The sequence below is a fragment of the Nematolebias whitei genome, chromosome 7 (genome assembly GCF_014905685.2).
Source record: "Nematolebias whitei isolate Nwh7 chromosome 7, NemWhi1, whole genome shotgun sequence".
Classification (NCBI taxonomy): domain Eukaryota; kingdom Metazoa; phylum Chordata; class Actinopteri; order Cyprinodontiformes; family Rivulidae; genus Nematolebias; species Nematolebias whitei.
Window position 1 is genome coordinate 39,728,720 of NC_056504.1, and position 20,070 is coordinate 39,748,789.

The 20,070-nt window shown below is 41.1% G+C and overlaps 1 protein-coding gene across 1 annotated transcript in view; it reads left to right on the top strand.

Annotated features, from left to right (window-relative positions):
• Window positions 1-20,070, top strand: part of celsr2 (cadherin, EGF LAG seven-pass G-type receptor 2) — a 91,892-nt gene that overhangs the window by 17,756 nt on the left and 54,066 nt on the right. Inside the window, exon 2 of the mRNA XM_037679860.1 lies at window positions 16,683-17,378. Within this exon, the coding sequence (XP_037535788.1) occupies window positions 16,683-17,378 (696 nt within the window). The remainder of the gene's footprint in view (window positions 1-16,682; window positions 17,379-20,070) is intronic.

Genomic DNA, 20,070 nt, shown 5'->3' on the forward strand with positions numbered 1-20,070 from the left:
CTGATTTAATGTGAGCAAAAAACCTGTTTCGTTTCTTTTTATAAGGTGTATGTAAACATCTGATTTCAGCAGAAATGAAAATTGTATTTTATAAACTGTGTCGTATATTATCATGTTGAATCTAAATTAAAATACTTTTAGAACTTATAATTAATATAAAACCCTTCATGATGTCTCTGCATTGCTGTGACTCTTGAAATATGACTCAGCTGTTAATTCTTCTGTTTTAAACATCTGAATGAACAGCAGTGCTGTTATTGTGCTGCCGGATGTTCAACATTTATCAAATGTGTGTTTGAGTAGCGCCTCGAGCTTCTGCACGCTAATATCTCTTTGCTGTTGTGCTGACAGAGGTTTTCCTTTGATATGCAAATGTCCTGACTGGATGAGGACCTTCTCGGTGGCTGCAAAGCTGCCCTGCAGTGGGGGAAGAATTTGAAGAATGTCTCGAGGTTTTCAGATGCAGCAGAATAGTGTTATCAGGGGATCCAGAGGCACGTTCTGAAAATGAGTACGAATGACCTGTGTCCGTGCAGCATCGTCAGCTGTCCTGCAGAATGGAGACGTCAGAGAAAAGGGGGGACTGGAGGTTTACTGGGACTCCTCTGGACTGATATCCTTCACTTGACATTGAGCTGCACAAGCAGTTTTCATTATTGACTCCACAGGCGCAGCAGGAATTAGGCGTTGTTGTGTTGTGGTTATTACAGCTGATCCCTTTTCGCTCCGATTGCTCCAAAGAAGCCAATAAAACACTTTCACACGATTATTTCTCAGACAAGGTCAGACTTATTAATATTTATTTGACCTGCTTCTCCTGCAACAAAGAAAAACATAAATGCACCGACAACTGCGCTGTTGTTTTAGATGATCTTTTTTAGCACCACTTGGATTCAGATAGCAGTAAATCTGTTGTGTAGGAGTCGGCGCATTCTGTTCCTCCTTCTTCTTCCTCTCAGAGTTCAGTTTGAGAAGTTGACTTTTCCATTAAACACGAGCTGTTTGGCGTTCACTCGACTTTAGTTTTATTTCTCACAACATTAGGGTTCACAGGCTGGAAGAGGAGATTCATCACGAATTAAACACAAGTCTGCTTCCGTCTGCCTTTGTCTGCTCTAAAAATCAATCAAGCTGCATTCAGTTCCATTTGTTTTGGTGATTAGGGAAACCCAGGCTCTGTGGTTTATCCACAAAACTGCCCGTATTGACTTCCACAGTAAATCAGGATACTTGTTGATTACCCGTAATGTCACGCTGTTAGAAAATGCTGTTCACACTTTAAAAAATCAACTCAAGTTAATTCAAGAAGTGTTGGTCATTTATGAGTTGTTTCCGTCCGCTGAAACTATCTGAAGGTAATCACTGGAAAAACATCTACAACTGATTAACTTTTGGAGTTAACCTGATTCAAGATGGCCACCACAGCTAATCAACCTTAGATAACACATACATGAGTACAACGCCACCAACACAGACTCCATAATTTATGTTACATTTTGACTTAATAGCTCCATAATTTCTCAACGTATATGATTATAATTTGACATTGGATGCATGAAAGACTTGAAAGGAATATGCGTTCCTTCAAGGAATGCCAGGCTTTTAATCATTCCTTAATCAAGGAGGCACACCAAAGAAAAATATGGCCTTTGAGTTGTAAGCTGTTGCTGTAAGCCTGCAGGTTAAATAACTAACCTAATTTAGTCGTAGCAGGGTAGAAACTAAAGGTAAATACAGCGAGTTCACCAAAAGGTTAATTCATTCATTACAGCCTCAAGAACAGAGACGTCAGACTTGACTTCACTCAAAACAACTTGGAACAAACACAAGAGCCGTTCTGGAGCAAAACCATTTGGACAAATGAGACGAAGATCAACCAGACTGAGAAAAAAACATGTTGAAGGTCATGATCTGAAGGTCACAATATCCAGAACATAACTGTCTGGGCCGGACTGGGTGCTTATTATCCGCTGTCAAAGTTGCGTGCGTGTTTGTTTGCACATTTAATATCTCGTGAATCACAAAGCAAATTTTAATGAAGCTATTAGAAAGTTATCACTGGATATCCATCTACTGCTGGTTACCTTGTTTAAAATGGCTGCGACAACTAATCAGACTTAAACTACTCAGAAATGACCATACCTCAGTGGATTTACTGGTATAGAGCTAAAGTTTGCTGTGGTAGTACCTGAGAGTCATCTTCAACACATTCTCCGAGCACTAACACATTTGTCCGATATCTCAATATTGCATGAGACTGCGCATCATTTTTATTTTTCAAGATTTGACCGAAATAGCTATAGCTCATCATAAGTTGCTCTTATTCTAAAACTTTGACATAAAAGGAGGTGGGTAAAATGCATTTATTCAAGAAATGCTACTCCTTTACTTAATGAAGAAACAAATGGCTTGAGCAGGGAGATAAATTTGATGTTCGGGCTGCTGTTGTTACACCGTATTGTTTTTACATTATTGGTGCTTAGGGTATATCTTAGATCTTTTAACGTACTGTTTGGCGTTTGTTTAGTTGATATCTTAGTGTATATTTTAGATCCTTACTGTTTCTTTTTATACTTTATATTTTGCTATTTTCGGTTGTAACTGGGACCCTGTGCACAATTTTGTTCCACCTCATGTTCCACATGTGATGGAAACGACAATAAAGTTGACTTGAACTTGGATTTGAACTTGAAATACTGAACTTTACAGAAACTCGCTGCCTTTTAGGAGAGATAAAGACTGCAAAGCTGACTGGATGGTAGTTTATCACACAAGAAATGTACATTACACTGCAAAACAAACCAGAACCAAATCTCCTGACTGCGCTGCTTTTATAAGAGGTGGACTTTAGTGCTGCTCTTTGGTGAGGAGCTTTTCTTGATGGTGAGGATTTGGTGAAAGCTTGGCTGGAGTCATTGGGAGCATTTCATTCAGTTGGGTGTAAAACCAGATTCATACTCCACGAGAAGTGCAGAGATCCTCTCCCTGATGTAGCAGAGAGGCTATTCTTTCATGAGGAATAATTTATACTTCAAGAGAAACCTCACTGTTGATCTCCAGGAAGCCACTCCCCCCCCTACAGCGCCATTGTGGGACGCCAACAGAAAGCAACAATCGCATGCAATGTAAGAAAGTATAACTCAGGTTGTTACGACAATCACAGATGTGGAAGTTTTTCAATTGATAGAAAAAGAGGAAAACATCTTATTTTTGGATGTCGGCCATGATTTTGGCGACCTTCAAGTCCGGCCATTCAGCAGCGCCCATGCATGACATGGCTTCAGGCCCAGGAGAGACTAACAGAGAAGCTGCAAATATTATGACGCGTTGCCATTGTCTCTACACGCATTGGTTTTGCACCACACCGCACTACTTCTAGTTTTCTAGTTTCTAGTTCAGTATGGAAGCTCCATAAAAAGTGCCATGGACCAGTGACAAGGTCCAGACCTTCCTGTCTTTATTGGCAGATCAGAGCTGGACGGAGCAAATTTACAGTGAGATATTGGAGATGATGGTGCAGCATGGCTACACCTGGACCTTTCAGCAGTGCTGGGCTAAGTTTTAATAAATTGAAGTCAGATTACAGTTATGATTCTCGTCCACTTTTCATTGAACATCCTGCCCACAGAGTGGGGAAACAAGTCATAGGTCATAGTCAAGTCACCTATAAGATGAGAGTTTTATTGATCTCACAGGAAAATGACGCTACGCCAGAAAAGAACCAATAAGATGAGAACCGGCTCGAGTCGCACTTATCAATGGCAAAGCGACTTTAGATTCTAAAAGTTAATGTTAGCTCCCAGGAGCTGATGCTGCTGTGGTTACACTGGTTCCTGCGCAGCTCACAGGACAACATGGCTGCATTAACCACCCCCACTTCGCATTTCTGGCCAATCACACAATATTTGATCCAAACCTCCGAAAGAAAAATGTTTTGCCCATACTTTGTGCTGAGAGTGAGCTCTCAAAGTTCCTTGGAGAACTACCGGTAAATGACCTCAGTTTGGTCTCACAACTGCTTCAAAGAGAGCAGGCTTCTTAACTTGTGGAGTGTAAATCAAGCTAAAGTCGTGATCGTTACGATGTCTGGAGTTGGAAAGTTGGAAGTAATGTGCCACCTCCTCTCCCAGTCAGCCCAACAAACCATCAGTCTTTATTCAGGCAGCAGTTGAGGGTGCTTCACATTTCAGCCCTCCTTAATTCAAACGGGCCGCTGCTCAACAACCTTTTACTGCTTCCCTTTTGATCACCAGAACCAGCGACTCCTGCTCTTAAATTAAATGGACACCAAAGAAGTGCCCTTAGCCTAATGATGGAGGCATCGAATCAGTTTGACCTAACAGCCGTTAAACATATTTTAACTCTGGGAGAATTGGAGTAGCAAGTTTCTGTCAGTAAGATAAAGTTCTGTGTCCTCAGTTCAAACCCAACTCGGCGCTCAATAGTTTCTGACCAGGACTGGTTGGTTTGTCTCGTCACCAGAGGGTTTACTCAACCTCGGCCTGCTGACTGGTGCGAAGCCGAGGATTAAACCTTTGGTTCTGCTTGGTGTTCTGATTTCCTGTGGGTCCACAATCAGGAAGAACAAAATGATTAAGTTAATCCTCACATTCTTTTGGATAAAAGAAACAATAACACGCTTTTAAAGTGAGTTGGTTTCTATAAAGATGTTTTAGTCCCAAAAATACATTTTTAGATCCAGATCAGTTGTCATTAGAATGATTATTATGTTTTTATGCATACTGTGTCTGTCCTGTGGATGTGGGACGCTTGATCTTGTTTGGTTTTGTGGGTCAACATGGGCCTTTAATTGCTTTCATTTCAGGACTAAATTGATTCTGATGCATGCTGAATAATCCAGGTAGAAAAATCTAAAAAAGTTAAATCTGGTCCTCTGGACATTCAAAAAAACAAAACAAAACAAAAAAATTGTCGAAACGTTTCTTCAATTTTTTTTAGATTTAACTTTTTTAGACAAAATTGATTCCATTTTTTTTTTATTCAACCTTTATTACCTTTATTCCATAAATAAATAAATCAATAAAAACGAATCAAACTAAAAGTAGAATAAAGACAACATTCCTTGAAGCAACCTGAGCTCATTTCAGTAGATGTACATCTAGCAATAACTCCCTGAGAAACCTGTTAAAATCTGTCAAGTGATTATTGAGATATTTTGCTTACAGACACAAATCCAGGGGTAGACGTAAGGAAAATTTCCAGGGCGTCCAGCGGACAATCTCTTAACTGGTTGTCTGCTAAAATTTTTGGTTGTTCACAGCCTTTACAATAAGGAAGGCAAAACATTTATAGAAAAAATATTTCATAAGTATTTAGCACTTTATACAAAGTTTACAACATTTAAATGTCTTCAGTCAGCCATCTTGCGGACTGAGTGGCAGACTTTCAGGAACTGCTGCTTCTCATCCTCTTCCTCAGAGGCGCTCGCAGCGTATTTAAGGCAGGGATTGAAAAAAACACCAGTACAAACACAAACAATCCCCCAGTCAATATTTAATCTAACAAAGATTTTCAACCTAATAAATTATGGTTGATGGCTGAATCAATGAATAAACATCCCTGAACTTTAACAACAAAATGTTTTAATTCGAGCGTCTTAACGATGAAGTTTTTATTGTATTTTTGAAGCTCGCTCTACGTTACTGTAACTTAGCGATAGTTTGTGCTATCAGAAAAAGTCTAGCTGTTTCTGAAAGTTGAGAAAATGAACTTTACAGCCAATCTCATGACAACAACCTACTCCTGCTGTTCCCCCTTTCATTTTAGCAGAAATCTGTCGCGGGGATGGAGAACTTTAATCCGTGTTTATTTCACTTGCTTGTCCATCGGACAACCTCGAGGCGAGATCTGGTTGTCCAAGACAAGAACAGGTCGTCTCGGACAAACGGAAACTGCTTATGTCGACCCCTGCAGATGTGTTAGAGCTCACAGGATGAGACAAGTCTGCTGGATTTGTCTTTAGATGCTTCTTTGCTGAAATGCATGCACAATTACACTATTACCTTTTATGGCAGTGGGTAATAATTACATCAAATTCTGCTTATGAGTCAATTAAACTGAGACCATGGTGATCGGTTTCACCTTAAAATCACATCCTGCACTTTTCTTCCCATTCTTCTTTGACTCACTGGGGTCCGATGTCTTTAAGCTTTACACTAACTTGTCAAACACAAGTGAGCTTGTAACAGACAAACAAGTGAAACGTGATTAATTACTAAAGGTCGCTCTCAGCCGAGTCCACTAATTAATGAAGGTGACTACAAGCAGCAGCGAGGGCAGAATGTTTAACTCAGATAATTAAACCGTGAGCTGCTGCTGGTCCCACGGGGCTCGCTTGCAGACCATAAATCTGTTTGTTTGACTAACGGGCAGCAACAATTTCCTGTGTCTCTGTCAGGTTGTGTGGTCCTCACTGTGTCGTATTGCTCTGTAAAATACAACACTTTTGACCGTATAGTTTCATGACGTACAGAGTTCTTATTTAGCTTTTTCCTTGGATGTTGGAAACCTTTAGTTTGTGCATTTTATTGATACAAAAAAAATCTAAATAGATTTTATTTGCATTTATTATACCTACAAGAGCAGTTTCTAATAAAAACTTAAAGACCTAAATGAAGTCATTGTGTGATCTGATGTAATATTTATCTTGTTTGATCGTTTTAAGATGTGTCGGCATTTACTCAGCTCATACTACACAAAGTTTTAGCTCAATATCTGTACAACGAGCTGAGTTATAGCCATTTTCGGCTTTTCACTTGTAGATGTACGTCCAGTGATTACTTTCTCAGATTTTCATTCAAACTTTTAATTTTTCGTCTTTGAGTTTTGTTGTGTATGTTTGTGGAGCAGCTTGTTGGTTGGAGATGTGTAGGCTGTGACTGCAGATATACCGTATTTTTCAGACTATAAGGCGCACCGGATTATAAGGTGCAATATCAATGAATGAGTCTGTTTTCAGACTATAAGGCGCACCGGATTATAAGGCGCATTAAGCCAAACTAAAACATTTTAACAGATTTTTGAGCACCATGTACCACATAAAATTGGTTTGAGGTCATTAAGCACAACCAGAATTAATATATAAGGCGCACCGGATTATAAGGCTCACTGTTGATTTTTGAGAAAATTAAAGGATTTTAAGTGCACCTTAAAGTCTGAAAAATACAGCTTTATCCCTCCAAATGATTTTTAATGTATGATCCATGAAACAGGACCGGGCTTTGAGCCCTTCGATGTTCTGAGCACCCGGTGCGTGCAGTACATACTGCCAGTCATGATGCTGAACAGCTAAAACGGACTTCGCTTGACCTCATTACCGTCTTACTCAGAGGTTTCCCCAAACACGACACACCAGCTGTGAAACTCAGCAAAGGATCGCAAACTAAACGCTGCTGAGGCTCAATGAGACGATGAGACGCTCCTAGTGTGCTGGTATTAAACGTGTGAGCTGTTTGAGTGGGATTATGTACCGCCTCGCTACCGTCACAATGACAAATGTTATTTTCTAATCCGAGTCTGATTTGTTTCTCTTCCTTGTGGTAACTAGGTCTTTATACTGGCTTGGTGTTTAACTGGAGATTGAGCAGTAACATATGAGCACTTTGACTGGTGAATCAGTAACAAACATTCCACTAAAGTTAAGTCAGGTCCTCTGGACGTTTTCTTTTTTTGTTGAAACGTTTCATCTGTCATCCAAAAGACTTCTTCAGTCCGAGGAGCCACAATAAACTCAGTCCCACAAGCTGCACACTCACAAAGTGGGCCAACCAGTTTGATGGTGATAAGATGGTTTCGTCCGTCTTTTCCTCCGTCAACTCCCCTGAGGCAGCCATGACCAAAGTGGTTCAAAACACCAAAGTTCATGCTCAATAATCCAGGTAAAAAAAAATCCAACAAACATTTGGAATGAAATGTTTCTACAAAAAAAAGAAACCATCCAGAGGACCTGACTTAACTTTGTTTTTTTAATCTGGATTATTGAGCATGAACTTTGAAGTAACAAACGTTTTTAACATCATCCATATTTCCACCTTCAGAAAGAGTTGCGATAGAAGCTGGCATTAAAGAAACATTAAATGTATTTTAACACTAATTTAGTAAAAATGTTTGCTTCTTAAACGTGTCTAACCTTCTGTTTTGAATAGAGTATTATCTGAAATGTTAAATTGCTGAAGAGAATGTTACCAGTAAGAGAGAATGTTACCAGTAAGAGAGAATGTTACCAGTAAGAGAGAATGTTACAATCTGACCAGCTTGTAAACTTAAAATGTGGGATATTACCCTCACTTTCTTTGTAGGATGATTTGTCCTGGACATCAGTTGGTAAAAATGGAAGCCGTGTTTAACAAACAACATGCAGACTTTTACAAGAGCTGCAACAAAATTATCGTATTTTTCAGACTATAAGGCGAAAAATATAAGCAAAAAAAACTGATAAGTCAAACTAACCACATAAAATTGGTTTGACGTTAGGAAGCACAACCAGAGTTCATACATAAGGTGCACCTGATTCCAAGGCTCACTGTTGATTTTAAAGAAAATTAAAGGATTTTAAGTTTGCCTTATGGTATCGAAAAATACAGTAGATGTAAGATGGTCCAGTAATATTTGTAGATTTTAAACATTGTTTGCCATTTGTCCCTTTTTAACAACAACAAAAAAAGCATGGGAAGGACTTTCTTGGTTAATGAGTGTTGACTGCAGACACCATTAGATCTGCTCTCTGTGGCAGTAGGAATGTTCTCATGCTCTGTAGGCTCATCTTACCAACGCCCTGTCCTCTGCAGGTGCTTTTAGTTTGACTGCTCGACTCGTGAAGTCAGACACAGACAATGTGCTCAGCTGGTTGTGTTTCATAGGTTGTTGAGCTCTTTTGTAGTTGATCATTTTTTCCATGTTTCCTCTGTAAACACAAAGAGAGGAGGGTTGAGGTCGGAAGTTGCTGCACTTCTGCCGGGTGATGTCTCTGTCTGCAGTGATTTGGTCACACAGCCTTTCTGGTCTTCATCCACCATGACTTTGTTGACATTTTCTGGGATTCAGCGGGGAGATCCGATGCCGACTTTGTGCTCTAATTAGACGGGTCTCTCCGATTTGTTCCCTGGCTTTAGCTTGACCTCTCTTTCTGCAGTTTATTAAATCAGGCCCAGAGAGAGAGAGAGAGGGAGAGAGACCTTGAGTTGATTGTATGTTTCTTTAAGGGAAACACTTTTAGTGCTTTATAGCTCAACATGATGCTCAAACTGTTTGTAGTTAACATTTCAGAAATAAAAAGCTGTATTTTCAGTCTTCAGCATTTAGTTAAAGGTTTGTTGACATCTTCTCTGCAACCCTTATTGAGCCAGCTTGTTTACATCTTGTTTTATGACAGGGAGTTGATTTGACTTCAAGTATTTGCTTCGTGATAAATGATTACAGCTAAACCTCAAAAGACTGAATCAAAAGTACTCTGGCTACCTGACCTATAACATTAAAATACACAAAACATTTTGATTTGGTTTACTGTTGTTTGATGCTAAAAGGTGAGCCACAACATTTTAACAAAATACTTCAGTAACCAGTGGAAGAATTTAAATAAAACTCTCAGAAAGCAGTCAGAGGGTGAACGTCGTTACGAGCCCGGGCCCTTTTCCTGGGTTCCTGGGTTCCTGTTCGTGTTTCACGTTCCACAGGTGATAGGGAGCTAACTGGGAACTGGAGGCAGATGAGTTTCCAGTGGAGTTCATTTAAAGACTTTCAAATAGATTTTTCTTTTCAAAGGATAATTTTGGTTTAGTTGAATATATATATATATTTAAAGTTATTCCTGCACGCGTCCCCTTTCTATATTCTAGAATTGCGCCGCTCGGGGTGGCTGCATGTTGGATTAGCTCTTTTACCTTCATTCTGAGATTTTGCTTTTGGAAACTTTATTTCCTCTTTTGCTGGATGTAAATCACATTTTTTTAGACGATTGTTTCCTCTGGTATCTGATGCTGTGCAGCTGGAAGTATTTTTACTGAAACTTTTGTACTTTGGGGCATTTGTTATGATGCGTAACCATAACAACAAGGTAGTTTTCTACAACTGGGAGCAGCTGATTAACATCTCAAAAGCTCAAATAATATTTCAGCTACATCACCAAATCCCAATTGAGTCAAAAAGGAGGCACCGTAGATGCATTCTCATCTACCTGCCAGCTGTGCTCGAGTGCCTGAGATCCTGGAACTGGCAGGAAACACAGCTCATGACAGCAGAAGGACCGGGATTGTCCTCCGGCACCTGCAGCAGACTGTTGGCAGCGACGAGGAGCTCGGCAGGCTGCTGGGAGGAGTGGCCATCACTCTGGGAGGAGTCCTGCCTGACATTCAGACAGTCCTTCAACCCGGGGAAACCAAGAGGACAGCCAAGTTTGGGTGGACAGATTGGACGGCATCTGCAGCCATTTTCTTTGGATCCACTGTGGGATGGACCTTTACAAGAGATCCTTCCTGCCTACAGCCATCAGTATCTGTAACATCTCTTTAATGAAACAAGGATAATGAGTTACAACATTTAATTTCCCATTGGGATTAATAAAGTATTTTTGAGTTTAATTGAATTTTTTGGGGGGTCAGGCCATAACAAAGTGAGGGCTCGTGTGGGATATGAACCCGGGACTACTCGCACCCCCAAGCGAGAATCATACTCAAGCCACCACAAGTTGTAGTGGCCAGTTGGTAGTAGCTGAGTGTCATCCCCAACACAAACTTTGAGCGCTAACAGAGCTCACAGAATGTTTTTTACACAGTTTGATTGAAATGACTATAACACAGTCATTTTTCATTAAAAGATTACCTTAGTCTAAAACTCTGGCATAAAAGGAGATGGGTAATGTGCACTTCCCTAAGGAATGCTTGGCCTTGAATTTTTAATGTCGTTGAAAACCCACTGGGACTCATATCCACCTTCTGTGGATTATTTATGCTTCCTTTACTGATTCTTCTAGCTCCACAGTTCGGGTGTCCACTCTGCGCTGCTTGTAGTGACGTATGGATTCACGCTCGCAGTCGCTCAAGGCCTTGACAGTCCTGCAGTGGCCACAGTGTGTGTTTAATCTTTTCCCTGGCGCCACATCCCAAACCAAGAGCATTCCTGGCACCCAGAGGCCCAGAGGGGTCGAGCTGCAGGCTGAAAGCAGCGTCACACTTCAGAGCTGGCACCTTGTCTCGGTACCAAATAAGCATCCCATTTTTCCTCCTCTTTGGCCCGGAGAGGCACCGCTTGCCCTCTGTTTTGAGCGCAGGATACTTCTGTGGAGAATGAACCCTTTGAAGGAGGGTCTGGCTCCTTTGAGAGGAGATTCTCCTCGCGCTCAGTTTCCCAGCGCTGCATCTACCTCTGGATCTCTGCCCGCGCCTGCATCCAAGAATGTGAATTGGCAGGGGATGTAATTAAGGAGATGCCGTCCTTATACATGGCCTAACCTTTAAGAGCCCTTGTTTATTTAGAGCTGTGTTGTTCTGGCAACTGTTGCTTCATAGTATCTTACTGAATTGATTAAAAGATGCAATAGAGGGTCTGTAGTGCTAGTGGGTTACTGAACATGCCCATATTAACCAATCCAACCAGTCCTGGGGCGTCACTAGAATTTTTTTGTTTTATGGTAAATGGTCAACTGTACTTATATAGCACCTTTCTATCTTATCAAGACACTCAAAGCGCTTTACAACACAATCTGTGCCTCATTTACCCATTCATACAGCACTCTACTACTGTATATTGCTACAAAGCTAATTGAACAAATCATTGTAAAGAGACTAGTCAGTGCTTTATCACATTCATACACTGATGGGACACACATCGGCGGCAATGAGGGGTTCAGTGTCTTGCCCAGGGACACTTCGGCATGTGACTGCTGGTGGATTCGAACCCTCAACTCTTGCACTGGAGGACGACTGCTCTAACCAATCAGCCACAGCCTCACCAGATGAATTAAAGTAGTGAGAGGTCTGGACTGCAGGAAGGCCAACTTAGCACCCTGACCGTTCTTCTATGAAGCCATGCTGTTGTAATGGATGCTGTGAGCTTTTCAGCATTGTCTTGAAGAAATATGCAATGCCTTCCCTGAAATAGCATGTTACTCTAAAGCACGTGTCAAACTCCAGGCCCAGGGGCCAAATATGGCCCTTGTTAACATCTTATCTGGACCTCAAAATTATATCTTAGAAGTAAAATACTTTTGTCACTTCTCATTTTACTTTAAAACTGAGCATACTATATGTAGCACAGACTTCTCAAGACAACTGAACAACTCTGAAGCCAAGAAACGTAGTTTGAATTTTACCCTAATCTTTGATTCTGGGCAGCACGGTGGCGCAACTGGTAGAGCTGCTGCCTCTCAGCGAGCAGGTCCTTGGTTCAAACCCCGGTCCAGGGGCCTTTCTGGGTGGAGTTTGCATGTTCTCTCCTTGCATGCGTGGGTTTTCTCCAGGTGCTCCGGTTTCCTCCTACAGACCAAAAACATGCATATTAGGCTGATTGGTAACTCTAAATTGTCCCTAGGTGTGAATGAGCAAGTGAATGGTTGTTTGTCTCGTTTGTCTCTATGTGTCCCTGTGATGGACTTGCGACCCGTCCAGGGTGTACCCCGCCCCTCGCACAGTGATTGCTGGACATGGGCACCAGCGACCCCCGTGACCCAAAATGGAATAAGCGGGTAAAGATAATGGATGGATGGATGGATCTTTGATTCTGATGTGGTAAAAGCAGCAGAGAACATCAAATGGGACCATTAAACTCTTGAGGAGCCTGCATCCAAGAAAAGATGTCAGGTGTCTGACTGTAGGTAACATTTTGACCGAAACTCGGCCGTGGTTTGAAATTAATGTTTAATTTTAGCCCCCTTTTGCATATGAGTTTGACACCCCTGCGAAGCTGCCCATGCCAGAGTCACTAATGCACCTCCATACCATCAGAGAAGCAGGCTCTTGAACTGTGTGCTGAGAACCGGTTGGACGGTTCCTCTCCTCTGAACAGAGTACATGGTTTAAAAAAAAATTGCATGATCTGATAAAAAAAAGACACCTCCTAATAAAACACATGCATGATTTTATCAGCAGCTAAATGTAAAATGTGTTTTTTCTTTCTTCTAAATTTCTCATTTTTGAAGTCTCTGATTTGAACACAAAGCTTTTGAAGCTGGGCAAACAGCTTCAGTGAATTATTGTCTTTCTTTCCGTCGTTGTGTTGTTTAAATGAACTCTTTAAAAGAAGAGGAGTGTTGGTATTTTGTCCCTGATGTATAGAAACCTCAGGTATGAGTTGTTTCCCCTCCTCCTATATGTAAGTGCTTCCTTGTGTCCACAGGTGTGTATTTTGTGGGGGTGTTTACAGTAAAATGTCAATTAGAGGAGCAACCCTTTTTATGTCTGTTCTTTGATTTATTTTTTTTAACCCTCATTTCCTCCTCTTAGCTCCCGTATTATTACTGCTCTGGAATGGCCTGACTGAAAGCTGAGGGTTTAAATCCGTGTCAAACATGCTTCTCAGTCTCACTTCCTCTACGACACCCCCCCCCCCCCCCCCCCCCCACCCCTCGCCCCCTCAATTGGCACTCTAAGTTCAAACCTGCCCGGTGCCAGAACAGGGATCTGGTAACGTTGGGCAGTGTGAGTTTGTGTGAATTTCAGCAAACAAGTTGTGCTCTGTGGCGGGCGCCCAGACGCCACTAACAAAGCGTCTCATTGATTGTTTTCAGGGGAAAAGCCGCCGCTTGTTTCTCGCAGTACGTCTGTTTGGATTAAGCCCGTTCTGTGTTTTCTCTTCAGGCTACAGTAGACAAAATGTTTGTGGCCTCTCAACATGACCTTAAAGTGAACTTATGGTTCTTTGGAAAGGGAAAGATGAAAGCTTCCTGTTTAAATTAAAGCTTGTTTATGTGAATAAAGCAGCGGACATCATGTGGTTATCCTGTAATTATTTTATTATCGCCTTAAGAACATCTGAAGGTGGGAAAGTTACATTTGACTTCACAGATGCTTAAAATACAAAACATTTCATTTGAATATACCCCAAACAGTTCATGCTTCTTTTTCTTCTTCTTTTTATAGAGTTCATAGTAACAGAATAACCGAAAGGCTAATAATTATTTTATTTTAAATCGTTTAAGGAGGATTCTAGTGGCCTTAGCGTTATTATCGTTGCACCAAAAATAGTTATGACTCAGTCATACGTGAGCTTAAATTTGGTATGGTAGTAGCTGAATCACATCCCTAACACATACTCGTAAAACTTTGGGTTAAATACGGATTTAACTTTAAGAATCAACCTGATTAAAGATAGCTCACACAGCTAATTAACCTTATCAAACGCAAATATTGTTATAAATCAGCCGGTTTTACAAATATTGAGTTAGATTTCAGTGTGGTAGTAGCTGAGATTCATCCCAATCACACACTTTGAGCTCCCACTGATTGTGTTAGTTGTTTTTGTCCTTAGAAAATCGACAGGTCTGCAGCAATTTGGACTTTTTTAATACGCATTATAGTTTAGTTCAGTTTACTTTATTTATTTCAATCATGGTAGGAACAAAAGGACAAATCCACCACTAAGAACAAATGATAATGAGAATTAAACAATCACAACACAAAAAATACATTTTAAAATTAGCACTTTATTTGGATTAGAACAACTCAACTTTATGTTTGAAATGAAGTAGGAAGAATACATAGGGAAGTATACATTTTTTTTTTAATTCTTTAAATCACCATTGTCATTGCTTTATCTATGATTAGCTGTTATATAATATATAAACATTTCTTCCACCATATTAACACATAATGCACATCACACACACACACACACACATACATATAGCAGGTAGACACACACCTGACCTGTAAGTTAATCAGTCCCTTCTCAGGTAAATCCAGTTACCGAATTTTCAGGCATATAAATTGCACCTTTTTGCCTAATTTGCATGCCCCGCGACTTATATCAGTTTTTGGCACAACACCGGCCCACATGTCCAGGTTGTCAGTGGTGATGCGTAACAAACGTGACGCGTCAGCGGTGATGCATAATAGGTGCGACTTATACGGCAAAGCCACTTATTTATGGATTTTTCTAAATTATTTGGCATTTTTGGACCGATGCAACTTGTACTCCCGTGTGACTTATAGGCCGAAAAATACGGTAATTGTATTTAAATCTTTTTTAACTGGATGACATTTGTATATTTTTGTATTTCCACATTCAGTCTTTTCCAAAGTTTCACTCCTCCACACATATAAATGCAAAAGATTTTGTTTTTCTGGCACTTAAGACTAAACTAGTATAAATATAGTAACTAAAACTGTGATGAGCTGTTTCCTCTGCGTACAGGGCTCTTTGTTTCTGGGCAGAAAGTCAAACGATGCAGGTTAATTGTAGGTCTTCGAACAATCTTACCCCATGCTGTGGGCTGTGGGCTTGTTAACTTCACTTCCGCTTTGACTGAGACAGTGCAATCTTCATCACAATGTTCCTCCTCAGTGGGCAGAACCCGGACTGCTTCTGTCAGATACATTCAGCTGATACCCTGAAACGGTTCAGTCATATTTTAATAGGTTCAGAGGAAGAACGAAGCATAGACGCCTGTTTGTCACGCAGGCCCTGACTTAAAGCAACACGTTAAAACAGTTGTTTAGGTTTTATGTGCCAGCATGTTGTTTGTAACCAGGATCAGATTTGGTGAATTAACGACTCACACGCGAGTTAATGTATTTTATTTTATGTACAACAGAACAATAGATAGCTGTACAATAGAGGGATGCATACAGTTGATGTATGCTTTCACAGCCAGAGAATCGAGGATAAAGCACAGTTTGGGTTAGAGAGCAGGGATTGGCTGAGCTGGGAAACGCATCTAAAGGGGTTTATAGTGGAGCAGAATCTCAGCTTCCGGACAAAGAAAGCAAAGATGAGCTGTGAATGCAGGCGTGAAGTTTCTGATTACAGAGTTGGACTATACTGAAAGACTTGTTTTCTCCTGGCACACATCCGTTATCTGTTCTGGCAAAATGCTTAACAAAAAACACCCGTTTGAGCCAAGGAGACGAGACAAAGGCCGCTATCGTCGTTTTCTTCCATGTGTGGCTCACTGAGCAGCAGCTGTTTTAACGCGTCAACCATTAAGTCACAGCTGTGAGTCAGAGTTCCACTTTTTCAAGATTTAAGCCGCTCAGAACAGGAAAACGCACACAAGTCCTGTTTATATTAAATTAAAAACTAGGAAATGCCTGTCACCCACTGCCTTTATTAGACTAACACCGTCTTATGTTGATAAATGAGCAGTTTTGGTCAAACCTTACATTTCAGTCTCAAGCTGTGGTGTCTCATGTGATCTTACACAACCTGTTAGCACCTGGAGGATGAGTTGAGAATGACTCTCAGCTACTACCACCCCATATTTAAGCTCATTATCTGAAGTATAGCTATACTGGTCAAGGTCAGTTAGCTGAGGCAGACATCTTGAATTGTGTTGACTCCCAAAGTTAATCAGCTGTGGGGTTAAACTCAATAATTCCTGAAAGTCTCTTTAAAATCCATCCAGCGGTATTGGGTATTTTGCTAACAGACAGACTCAGACACAGGCAAAAACGAGTTCTTAACAATTCCTATTAGCTTTGTTTTTAATCTCTGGCGCCTCGTCTCTCTTTCAGATGGCATCCACTCCGTGTCTGCTCAGTGCCTCCTCCAAGTCACCATCATCACCGACGAGATGCTGTCCAACAGCATCACCTTACGTCTGGCCAACACCTCCCAGGAACACTTCCTGTCCCTGCTGCTCGCTCAGTTCCTGGATGGCGTGGCTCGGGTCTTGTCGGCTGCGCCCCAAGACGTCGTCATCTTCAATATCCAGGACGATACAGATGTCAGCGCTCGCATCCTCAACGTCAGCTTGTCTGTGGCGGTGCCCGCCTTCGGAGAGGGACACCATCGTCCCACAAGTCTCAGTACTGACAGACCCGGGAGAGGACCTGAATCTGGGGAGTTTTTTGGCTCAGAGGAACTCCAGGAGAGGCTGTATCTGAACCGCAGCCTTCTGGCTGAGATCTCCTCCCAGGAAGTGCTTCCCTTTGATGACAACATCTGCCTGCGTGAGCCGTGTGAGAACTACATGAAGTGTGTGTCGGTCCTAAAGTTTGACAGCCTGGCCCCGTTTGTGGCGTCTGACACCATCCTGTTTAGACCCATCCACCCCATCGCTGGGCTGCGTTGCCGCTGTCCCACTGGTTTTACAGGAGACTACTGCGAGACAGAGATCGATCTGTGCTACTCTAAACCGTGTGGAGTCAACGGTGTTTGTCGCAGCAGGGAGGGAGGCTTCACCTGTGAGTGCTTCCAGGAATATACAGGTAGGAGCCTCGAAGCTTACATGTTCTGCAGCGTTTGTCTTTTTTTCATTGAAGGCCTAATTTAAAGAGATACTTCTGCTTGTTTATGGTGGTGTTGTGTGGAGTAGAGCAGTTAGTATCTTACCTGCAGTTAGCAGGGGCTTTTTGAAGAGTATATTTCTGCCATCTAACACACGTTCCCAGCTTATAAAGCTAATGTTTTGTTAAGGATTTTTTTACACTGTCTTTTATGAACCAGATAGTTGTTTATGGGAGCACATTCATCCGATTCTGGTGGAAAAATGACAGGAAGCTGCAAAGTTGCACTGCATTCATAGTAACAGATTCTGTTAAAAGGAGAGGGATGAAAAGCCACGTCTGGCTCCAGAGCCGCAGGTTGCAGACCTCAGAAATTTACTCATAAACATTTCCTGCTCTCAACTAGCTCGACTCCTTCATTATTTGTGAATTCCTCCCTGATTCTCTGAACTGAGATCACTCTGACTGTCATCTGCTGCAGGTAACACACTGACTGCTCAGCACTGGTTCACAACACTGCTTTAAAAACAGAAAACTGCCCCTTTAATAACGTCCTTGATTAATCCTTTGTACTCAGATGGGTGACAATTTACAGCAAATATGGATGTTATTTTTATGGCCTTTGTTTTTTTTTGTATGAGGATATAAAGTCTCTTTATTCTCTTAGGACGTTACAGAAGGTCAAGAGGTTTTTCCTGGTCTGGTTTTCCTGGTTTTCTTGCCTGTACTCAGGTGTTGTGTACCTGAAGGTCTCGAGCCACCACCAAATGTTGATTACTCCTCCTCCACTGAAGTCCAGCTGTAATGTCACTGGTCTTGTTCTCAGCCACTTATTGATCCTGGTTGATTTTTAATGACAAGTGTCCACTTCACTGACGTTCATCTCAGCAAAGAAAACTGAGAGATGGTTCTTTTGTACTGGTAGTCTGTCACATATGCCTGCATATCTGTGGATGTAAGAGGTTATTTGTCTCCACTGCAGGTAAATGATTGTATCTGACAGAGCTCAAATCATGTATTTTAACTAATGAAAATGTGTTTAGGTAAAAACAAATCTCTTATGTTCACTGAAAGCCCTGCATGCTGCTTACAGTTCATGTTTCATTCAGAAGCTCAGGAGAAGACGGTGTTTCATAATAAAACATGATGATCATACAAACTCCATCTTTACTTTGATTGGAGCCTTTTAGAAAGAGCTCTAAGACAAAAGAACCTCTGCTTCTGTTCAGACAATTCCTGGAAAATAAAACAAAGGTTGAGGATTTTTTATTTATTTATAGATGGCTTGTGTAATAAATGCCTTGTGGGGAAAAACTAAGATTAAAAAGATATAAAGTAAGTCTGAGTTCACAGCAGCTTCCGTTAGAGCTTTATTATTAAGAGGATGAAAAAGTCCAAATTATCTGCAAGCTTTTTTATTTATTCAGATCTTCAAAGGGTGAAAGATCATCTGTTCTAGTTTATGGTTAAAGGAAAGAGAAAAGCTGATATAAGTTTAAATTACAACCCTTCAAATATGCTAATTTATGCAATATGGACATTAAGGTAGTTGCTCATCTTTTTGTCGAGAGGTTAAGGGTCAAAGCCTGACTTTTAATGAGATTCAGGGATTTATGTCCAGTGATTAGTTTTTTTGATCCAAGTAAAAAGAATATGATCCCAGCGTGTGCGTCACACATATGACCTACATCATGTAGTCAAAGATTCTCAGCCCACAATCTTCGGTCGTCCTCACACCGCAGGTTTAATGCTCAGTTTCAGTTGTTTGCTGAGATCTGAATTTTTGCATGGTTGTTCACATAAAAATTAAAACGCGACTGCAGTAAGACGCCAGTGTGAACAGTCTATGACCCCAAAGTGACCCACATGTGCAGGACCAGGCTTGATGTCACGCAGAGCACGTTGTGTTTACAATGTTAATATGGATGCTACACCTGTCAGCACGTCTCGATTCTGAATCTGGTGTGAATCACAGCATCCAGAGTTTTTATCTGCCACGCTCGTCTTGTCCAGTGTTTACAATCGATCCTGTCTACCCGTGCAACAGGAAAAACTGGTCCAGATGTAGTGTCTATGGTCCAGGTCTAGGATCTATGATCCAGGTTTAGTGTCTATGGTCCAGATGTAGTCTATATGTTCCAGGTATAGTTACTTTGAGAAGAAAGACAAAGAAAATTATGTTGATTCTCAAAATGTTACAAATAAAAACATGAACAATAGCGCAAGCAAAGACAGCAGCAGAGTGAGGACATGTGGTCAGTTTGTCCTCCTGCAGTCAAAGTCTGTACCAGAAGAACTAACAGATAGCTCCAGAAACCCAAGCCAACCCTAACTATAGGATTTATACAAAAGGAAAGTCTTAAACCTAGTCTTAAAAGTAGACAGAGTCTTAGCCTGATAGAAACTGGAATTTGGTTCCACTAGAGAGGAGCCTATGGGCACCAGTGACCCCCGTGGCCTGAAAAGTAAGAAGCAGGTAAAAGATAATGGATGGATGGATGGATGGATGGATGGATGGATGGATGGATGGATGGATGGATGGATGGATGGATGGATGGATGGATGGATGGATGGATGGATGGATGGATGGATGGATTGATTGATTGATTGATTGATTGATTGATTGATTGATTGATTGATTGATTGATTGATTGATTGATTGATTGATTGATTG